Genomic DNA, 10,239 nt, shown 5'->3' on the forward strand with positions numbered 1-10,239 from the left:
CGTTATAAAATGGAAACATTATTCGGAAAGCATTTTACGTTCATTTGCGTTCCACTTCATAGCGCTAGAGCCCGATAAAAGTAAACAACAACACAATATTATGATTTCAACTCGCTAGTTTGTGTATATTATCTATGCTTTTTTACGTATATTATCTATTGTCTATGATCTGCAACTACGTTCTGTGAAAATAGTCGCTGGCTTGTGGCTTCTCAGCGAATGGAAAGTTTTGTGTGTCATCATCACAATCGCAGTAGCTGAATCGCTCGCTTTTAAATTCGCCAACAAACAGCTTGTAAAGTAGCTCAATGTCATTGATGCTTTGCGGTGTTGATGATACGTGTGTTTTTTGTTTTGGAATAAGTTACTTTTGTAACAAACACCGATTTTTAAATTGATTTTTCTACTGGATTGAATGCTATTAGGTTCTTCTATACAAAAAATACTAGTTCAAAATTTTATCCTTTAATTAATTCTGGCATTCATAACTCATTTTCAAGAAGTGGAATAAGTTCACTTTGAAAATACACCCCTCAATAGTATGATTAAAAAAACTACACATCAATATTACCTATTCAGTAGAATTCATACCCAGTGACAAGCGTTGAAGTGCCGCTTATAAGAAAAATTGGAAAATAAACAACTATTATTAAAAATATATAAAACTTTATTTGTCTTTACTTAATATCACAAAATAATAAAACAAAATAATGTCATTTAGAAAAATCAAACGACTTTATAGGTACTTCAGTTGGATCCAAATGGATAATATTTGTGTGATCTCCACTCAGGAACATCGATGAGGCGGTAGTCCTTGTTGAACTGATCAATCTGGTGCACTTCCTCGGGTGTCAGGCAGAAATCGAAGACATTGATGTTCTCACGGAGACGGTTGGGGTTGCCAGACTTGGGAATTGGCACAACTTCGCTATCAATCTGGAAGGAAGACACAATGACAATTAATATGAGTTGATTACATGTTTAGATTATTCATAGCACGCTTAGAACAACAGTTAATAAATTAAGCTTACACATAAATTAAGTGAAATTTTCTTCCAAATTATTAATGAATGAAATGAATGATTCTGCACTTATTAACATCCATTCTGACTACTTTCCAGAGAACCTTTAGATACCGAGAAATTCTATCAGATTCAAATGCAATATGGGTGCTTCATATTGAAATCTCTGCCAGTGCAGTGTCAGACGTTGTCTTTTGTGAAATAACGTAAACTTTAGTAAGGCAGAAAGTTCCGGCCCCTTAGAGTCAAAGAAACCTATCTTAATTTTTAACAATTTTGAGTTACATAATATGATACTGGACATTAAATGACATGCTATGTTAAGTGACAAAGAAACTTATCAAAAAATTCATTGGATAAAAGATAAGTCTAAACATATCTCCTGCAAACACGTTATTGTCAATGTCTGTGTAATGTAAATTTACTAGTGTTTGGCGATCCTGTAAAGCAGAGAAAAATGAAATACGTTTCTTTGACTCTAAGGGGTCGGTTGTAGATAAACAATACCTTTTTACAACCTCTGTTAAGTCATAAATGATTACTAAAAATAAATCTACGCAATTTGTCATCCAATATCAGACCCAAACAATAATAATATTACTAATTTGCGGTAGGTCAACTTTAGGCAGAAGATTAAATCATATTTTAGTACTACTAATTAAACAATTTTATAATAAATACCTAGTATGTTGACGGGTTAATTAATAATATGTCTGCTATATTGATTCAAAATATAAAATATTCTTGACTTACGTGATATCTGAGCACAATCTGGACTGGGTTCTTGTTGTATTTGTGGGATAGTTCTGCGAGGAACGGATCGTCAAGGCCGGGAGGAGGAGACTTGTCATTCTTCTTGGCCTGAGGCAGGGATCCCAGAGGAGAGTAACCAATCACGACGATTCCATTGTTTTTGGCATATTGACGCAACTTCTTCTGGGTAAGGTTAGGGTTCACCTGTGTACGGAAAAAAAATATTAAGTACTAATTTATTTAATGATGGTTAAGTATTAAGTGTATCAGTTGAATAATTTTATTTGGGCTTTGGTTAATTTATTGTTAGTGTATTACTGACATTTTTCATTATAAATGTTTGGACTCCCTGTAAATTGATCAATGGAATAATGGAAATTTTATAAAACTAATCATAAAATATTAGAATTAGGTAGTTTAATAGTATAGATTGACAAAACAAAAGAGCCCAAAAACTCAGTAAAACTATAGTTTTACCCATCTCGAATTCTATATTTGCACTTACAATCGTTTGTTTGTGTTATCGCCGTGTACCTAATTGAGTTTTAGGCATGTCGTTCAAAATTCAAATATTATATACGTACATTAAAATGCATAAATATAATTTATACAAATAAAATTTTAAAATGTATTTTTTGCAATTATTAATTTTATTAATTAAATGTAGAGAAGCATTATTATTCAAGTTATAATTTTAGTTAAAATACATTTAACAGATGTCAGCAGTGAAATAATATAGGAATGTTCACAATATTCATACATCAGATTAAAAGTAAATCAAAAATTTTGATTAATTAAAGTCCTTAAATACTTCCTAAGCATCTGGACATACTCTATAAAACAGAAGACAAGCCCACCGATTGTTGATTTGTGGAATTACTATTTGAATGTCAACAAATATGCAGAATTTTGACACAACTCATAAGATAAAATAAATTATTCCACACAGTGACAATTAGATCTAAAATACATCGGAAACAGCTCCAAGAACATAATTAATATATTTAAAAAATCAATGGAATACACCAAATAAATAATTTATCATACCTCAATTTCAAGAGCTGCTGGTCTGATGGTAGCATGTTGGAGGAGCCTGTCGATCTGTCTCTCATTGAAATTTGATATTCCAATGGACTTGGCGAGTCCTAACCTCTTGCACTCTTCCATCCCCTTCCATGTATCGAGATAATCAGTGTCACCGAATGTGAAGTTTTTCTAAAAATTAATAAAATAAATAAAATACCATGTCAATTATATTTAAAACACCTAAAATGTAAATTATAAGTAATTTATATTGTATTCTATTATTAGATGCCCACAGTAGTACAGTACCCCTTAATAATAGATTATAATAATATTAGTTATTAGTACAATCAGATATTAGTTAAGTTAAAAGATGACAATTTTTTTTTAAATTACTGCAATGACAGCATACATTAATTCATATACAAAATGGCTTTATTGACAATTTTAAAATGACATCGTTTGTGTACAATAGTTTAATATATATACCCACGATGGCCGCTTGGCTTAAGCGTCGGCCTATAGGGTCCCAGGTTTGAATCCTGGATCTGGTAAGTATACATATTGTTTTTTTAATTTGTGAATGAGTCAGTGTATGGACCTAATAGGTTGAGCAAGTGGCTGACATCCATTTCTCATAATAAAAAAAAATCTGTTAATATAAACTTCCTATCGATACTATTAAAATCGGACTTGGTCGAGAAAAAATTATATTTTTTATTTTACCATGAAATGTAAATTACTATGATGAGAAATGACAGGGCATCATAATGACATAATTATTCATCTATCCTACAGATTCAACAAATTATTCAGGCTTAACACCCAAAGATACAAAAAATTCATTATCCGCCCATAAATTGATTATTAAAAATGTTTATTTTATTATTATTGTGCTACACTTACAAAGTCTTCCAGAGGCCAGTGGATAAGATACAAATCAACATAGTCCAATCCCAGTTTGTAAAGAGATTGCCTCAGGGTTGGTACCACCAAGTCTGGTCGGTGATGTTCGTTTGCGAGCTGAAAACAAAATAACAAGATATTATAATAATCATAGTTTTATTATTGCGATAAAGAATTACTACCTTTACCCAGGGGTGGATTTAACCATTCGAGGGTCTAGCAGCAATAAAAAGAAATCAACAACTTTTCACTGCCTATCCGAAAATTTTTCGGTACTGTTCGGTTATACGGAATACAGCGGAAAACACATTTTGAAAATAGCCGATAAACTGGATTATTTGTTAGTTTGGGTTAGTTTAGGTTAAGTTAGGTTGGGTTAGGTTAGATTAGGTTAGGTTAGGTTTAGTTAGGTTAACCTAACAAATAATCCAGTTTATCGGCTATTTTCAAAATGTGTTTTCCGCTGTATTCCGTATAACCGAACAGTACCAAATTTTCATTTCATAACTATTAAAAAATGGGTATGTAAAATTAATAACTTTATTATGTTTCGTTGTTTTTGTTTTTGAATCATAATCGAGATTATCTATAAAAAATACTATCATAGTTGCATCATTTTCAGAAGGTATTTGAAGAAACTTCTTCGGTTATTCGACAAAAAATATTTTGAAACAAATAACAATTCTTCACCCATTAGTAGAAAATCATTTTTCGAATGTGTTCATTCTTTGTAATATAGTGGCATGACATGCATTGCATAGGGACGGCGAATTCTTTCGAACGAATATAATTATTACAACTTTTGAGAGCAATGACAGATTTTGATGAATAACATATTATATCGATATCATAGTTTTTAAAAAAATCGAAGCATAAAAATCCTGACAAAATTTCGCAAGGGTGCCTCCAAGGCTGTCAGCGCCACACGTCAGGTACCGTGGAAATGCTTAAGATATTTGGTGAATTTGTCTATTTGAGATAACAGATAAAAATTAATAAAACAGTTAAGTATGTGTGCCATTTAATATTAAATTATAACAATTAATGTCATTTGTACTATAAGTCTAAAAAAAGTGTTTATTTTTTTTTATTTCAGTATATGTGAAAAATACGGCATTTGATTTTGGTACAGAGAACGTCATTGCTAATATCTAACCTTTGTTGTGACGAATAAGTCCTCCCGTCTGACGGTTCCATCGTGGATTTTATTCCTGATGGCTTGTCCGACTTGATCCTCGCTCTCGTAGCTCTCAGCTGAGTCGATGTGACGGTATCCTTCTGCGATTCCGGCCTCCACCGCATGCTGGACTTCGAGAGGCTTGCTTCCTCCTTTCTGAAAATATCACAAAAACATTATTCATAACTAATAGGTATTATTATTCAATACGATTTTAAATTAACCCTTAAATTAGCCACCAGAGAAAAGGTATATTTGCTGCGTTGGTGGCACTTTGTAAATAATATAATTATGACCTGCGCAGACGTCTTCGTTTGGTTATTAATTTGTTTTATTATCATCATTTTGATTTCACATGATTTTTCATCGAAATAATTATAGTGCGTTGAGCATTGTCGAGGCTTGTAAAATTAATTATTAATGCATGACATTTTTGAACATACATAATTTTTGAAAACACTTCTGAGAAAATATATTAAAACGGATCACTCCAAGATCTTTTAGTGTTGTAACTTCCTAGAACTTGCTAATAACTTTTAATCAATCACTTTTTTATTCAACGAATAATTCACAAGGTTTAAGAATGTAACATTCCAATTATTTAACATACATAATTTTGAAAACACTTCTGAGAAAATAATATATTAAAACCAATAGAATTTTTTTTTTGAAAAAAGTAAGACGCCGCAGGAATCGAACCTGCATCTTTCGGGTTTCGCGCCCACGCAAATAGACCACTATGCTAAAGGTACTATACTTAATTACGACAATGGCTTTTATAATACTCTCTGAAGCGTTTTTTCTAAATTGAGCTACTGTTGGCTATCGGCTTTTGAATTTTAAATCAAAGTGGGTATTACTTTAATTACTAACCGACCTCACGGATCACTCCAATATCACTCCAATATTTTTTAATTAATTACTTTTTTTATTCAACGAATAATTAATAATAAAGTGCGTGGGCGGGAAACCCGAGAGATGCGGGTTCGATTCCTGCGGAGTGTCTTAACTTTTTTCAAAAAGATTTTTTCTATTGGTTATAATGTATTTTCTCAGAAGTGTTTTCAAAATTGTGTATGTTCAATAATTAGAATGTTACATTCTTAAATCTTGTGAATTATTCGTTGAATAAAAAAAAAATCATGACATTTTCGTTTGCGTATAGCCTTTGCAAATAAATCTTAGAGCATTAGATATAAAACTGTGAAGCTTGTTTAGTAAGCTTTAAATATCACTTGCATATAATATTATTATCTGTATCTAATAATCGACTTATCGTATGTTCTCTAAAAAATCGAAAAATCAGAATTTAAAATTTTTCAACCGGTATATGGATTGTCAGATTTTCGGTTTTAGGAATTTCTGACTGATGTACATTTTGAAAAGATTCTAATGGTGAACAGGGTTTGAAAGATTATACACAACTAGTTTTGAAATATTATGTAATATACAAATTCTATGCAAATTCGTACATAAGACACTGACTCTGATGTACAGTCGACACCTTATAAGTATAAGTCCGTACTGCAAAATGGTACTATTCCTTAGCAAGATTTTAATAAATTTTAATGACAGCACGACGTTAATTTGTAATGCTGAAATCGTAATTTTTTTGTTGATCGATATATTATATTGATTGAATTTTTGATTTTTTTCAATTATTATTGTTGTATTATCTTTAAAATTAGGTACCTGTCTAATAAAACGCAATCAAGTCAAAATATCCAAAAACACAGTTACGGCCTTTTACGTAGAAGGTGTCGACATATGAAGGTAATATCTTCACAATGAAGAAGAACAAGAATTGAAAAGCCTTTATCAACAATTAATTATATAATTCATTCAATATCTACTTAATTAATGTAATATTGTTATAATTGTTGTTAAACGCATTTTCAACAATAATAATTTGTAATACATTACAGAAAATGTAATCATAAAAAAAAGTTTGTGGACATACCACGCTGGTGCCGAGGCCGAAAATAGGCATGTAATTTCCATCATTCAATTCGATTCTTGGGGCGATTCCAGCGTAATGATCATTCTGGTTGAATTGATTAGGATTCTGAAAATAGAGAAAAATATATATTATATAATAAATAAGCTCATATACAAATCTCAATATTAAAGTGGACACGTTAGCAGAACATATCAACAACGTGAACTCGAATTTGTAACAGTAACCTTTATTGAAATGTAGGCGGAATTAATTTTTCAACTACGTACTATATGCATTATACCAATGGTCCCCAACCCCCGGTCCGTGGATCAAATAGTACCGGGCCGCCCAAGGAACATTAAACTATTTCCATAGTTTTGGATATCAGTGGAAGATGAATAACCATCCTTAAGCTGTAAAGCTATACATTTATTAATGTAAAGCAAAGATGCAACGGCAGGTTTCGCATTAGTTTGTTGAAAAAAACCCTTTGTTTTTGTTAAATTTTAAGTGTATCAGACTGTTATATGTATATTTGTTAGTTATAGTTATGTCCATCTGTCACAATATAAGATTTAAAAAATATTATGTAAAAAACCATTAATTTTTAGGATTAGTGGTCCGCAAAATTTTTTTCCTTTTTTTACCGGTCCGCAGGTGTAACAAGGTTGGGGAACACTGCATTATACAATACAATATAGGTACGGACACTTCAGTACATTTACACATATTTTCAATTAATTCGATTATTGCAATGTAAATACTAACATTTGTATGAGCGGACCCAGATTTATAATTATTATGCGCAGGCTCGATTACTCTAGGGCAGGGGTTCACAAAGTGTGTCCCGCGTGACTTTTTGATGTGTCCTGCGAGATTTATGTTGAATCTGTATTATTTTTATACTTCATATCGAATATTACAAATTACAAAAGCATCTTATCGTGATACGAATTTAATTGGATTCTACAAAGGACTTTCACTTGAGGTACATACAAATATAGTTAAACGTGCTCATTAAATGGCTAAGTTATTTGGAAGTACCTATACCTATTTGTGAAAAAACATTTTCTACGATGAGCATTAATAAATCAAACTTAAGATCAAAATTAACAGACAACCACATCGCATCTTTGCGTATTCACACCAAAAAAATTGAGCCTTGATTGCAGGATTTAGTTTCAAGCAAACAATTACATAAATCACATGGTAAAAAAATTAAATATTATTTTTAGTATATTAATAAGAGTAATAATAATACAGTATATTTAGTTCAAAATATAAGTTTACACATATTTTTTTGGCTTATGTTTTTTAAAAACAGAAAATATTAACAAAAGATAAGGTCAGCCAAATAGTTTTGATTTCAAAATTGTACCTGTGACGAAAAAGTTTGTGAACCCCTGCTCTAGGGTTAATTTACTATTTATGTGCTGCCTCCATTATTAAACAGATACGCGGTATTTATTATCACGGGAAACCGACAAGCTTTGTGTGGAGACAGCTGTTATAGGTATATATAATTTTGAGAATATGCATGTTTAATTAGATATAGGTATAGGTATAAGTTTTTTTAAGTAAAAAGAAAAATAATTCATAAATAATGTAAATAATCTGAATAATCACAATGAATCTGCTGTTTTGTAAAGTATAAATCAAAATGAATGATTTTTTTTTTTTATAAATACAATACACAAAAATTAATGTTTCTGTAAATAAGTAGGTACGTAACATTTTATTATGTAGGGTTACCAGGCGTTTCGATTTCCGGAAGTTTCCGGAAAGACGTCTCCCGGGAAAACCGTATAATTTACCGGTTTTAACGATACAAAACGAATCCTAAATTTATTTAAATATGTACATCTAGTTTTAGTGGATAATAAACCGATAATTATGTATGTACTATTAATTATTATAAAGTATGATAAATGGTTAACATATATAATATTATGTACTCACGGCAAATGACGTGTGCAGGAAACCCGCGACGAAGAAAAAGAATAAAAACTTCATCTTGTCTTATAAGATATAAAACAAAATTCTCACAACAAAGTCAGCGAACGAGCGTCGGCTGCTGGTTGATGCCTGGTCGAGCCGCGATCGCCTTATGTACTCCGCCGACGAGAGACAAGACCTGAAATAGCGCTTGGGTCGATTACCGGTTGACCCCACCCGACGCCATGTTGAGTTCTGATACGCGGGGAATCACTAAACACGGCCGAGATTATTATGACTACTAACAGACAATAACAACAAACAAGCACTATCAGAAACTACAGTGTGTTTGTTTGAATGGTACTGCAAAAAAATATGCAAAAAGTGCTCAATCCCACACGCTTTATCAGCAGGGTTATTCTAACACATTACTTAACTCCAAAAGCAATAAAAAAAGTGATAAATATGATATGTCGTATGTAGACAGTTAATTGTCCCGGAAAGTTAACTATCGTAACGGTGTGATATTTTTTAACATGGTAGACCATCACTAAGTTAACCACGACCTGTTAAATGTCTTCGAGTAACACATTGGAATCAAGTAAGACGTGTTAAATGTGATAAAAATTATTGTGGATAATTGCTTTATTTTGGAGCAGTAAAAGTGATGTAAAGTATTACCGTTGTTAACTGTTTAAAATAGCCCTGCAGGAGGACATTATGTTAATGTTCCTCAGTTCAAAAAGAAATACTGGTAAGGCTCGGTTTAGACACGGTGGATTCCGCAGCTAGTACAATTGACTCCGCGTGGTTAAAACCGCGAGGTCCAATCCGCGCGGAATCCGCCGTGTCTGATTTACCATCAAAAGGGTTATAGTCCAGAGCTCCCCAAATTAGCAAAACCCTGGGGTCTGAAAAATACAATTTAAAAAAACTAATGCAGACGAAGCAGCTGCCCCGCGCAAATGATTTTTACCACGTTTTTATTAGCTCGTATTCTTGTTTGTCCGGTACAGATTTTTTCTTGTGTGTCCAGTACTTTTTTTTCTTGTTTGTCCAAGATTTGTATTGGACGATTGAAGATGTTTAACTAACTTTCCGACTAGCTAGACATTTTAAACTTTTAGAATATATCAGAACACGACGACAATGCATTCTTTTAATACGTTTAGCCATTTTAAGCAGAATTGAATTCATTTTCAGTTAATTCTGTTTTGTATGGAAAGTTATTATTCTTGGTTGCTAAGGGGGTCCTAGAAACTTACTAAATTATTAATATAATATCCTACGTGTGTTACTATGGAAACAAATATGAAATGTCAAAATGACATTTCAATATTCTACAATATTTATTCAGTATTCCTACCAAAAGTTTTTATTAATAAGTACATAGAATTTTCAAGTTTATATGATTCATCAGAAAATTTTAAAACGTGGTAAGTATATAAAAAGTTATTTTTATCTTGTAATTATTCATGATCAAA

The 10,239-nt window shown here is 31.7% G+C and overlaps 1 protein-coding gene across 1 annotated transcript; it reads right to left on the reverse strand.

Moving 5' to 3' along the window:
• Window positions 1-646: 646 nt before the first annotated feature.
• On the reverse strand, window positions 647-8,931 carry LOC147078052 (aldo-keto reductase AKR2E4-like). Its single transcript, XM_085961163.1, has 7 exons — window positions 8,780-8,931; window positions 6,842-6,946; window positions 4,861-5,037; window positions 3,705-3,821; window positions 2,823-2,990; window positions 1,776-1,979; window positions 647-936 (listed from the first exon to the last, which is right to left on the reverse strand). The coding sequence occupies exons 1-7, from the start codon at window positions 8,831-8,833 to the stop codon at window positions 748-750; spliced, it is 1,014 nt and encodes a 337-aa protein (XP_085817289.1). The 5' UTR covers window positions 8,834-8,931; the 3' UTR covers window positions 647-747.
• Between the last annotated feature and the right edge of the window lie 1,308 nt (window positions 8,932-10,239).

This window comes from Rhyacophila brunnea, unplaced genomic scaffold (assembly GCF_057557595.1).
Source record: "Rhyacophila brunnea isolate RB1 unplaced genomic scaffold, BYU_Rbru_1.0 scaffold_12, whole genome shotgun sequence".
NCBI classification, from domain to species: domain Eukaryota; kingdom Metazoa; phylum Arthropoda; class Insecta; order Trichoptera; family Rhyacophilidae; genus Rhyacophila; species Rhyacophila brunnea.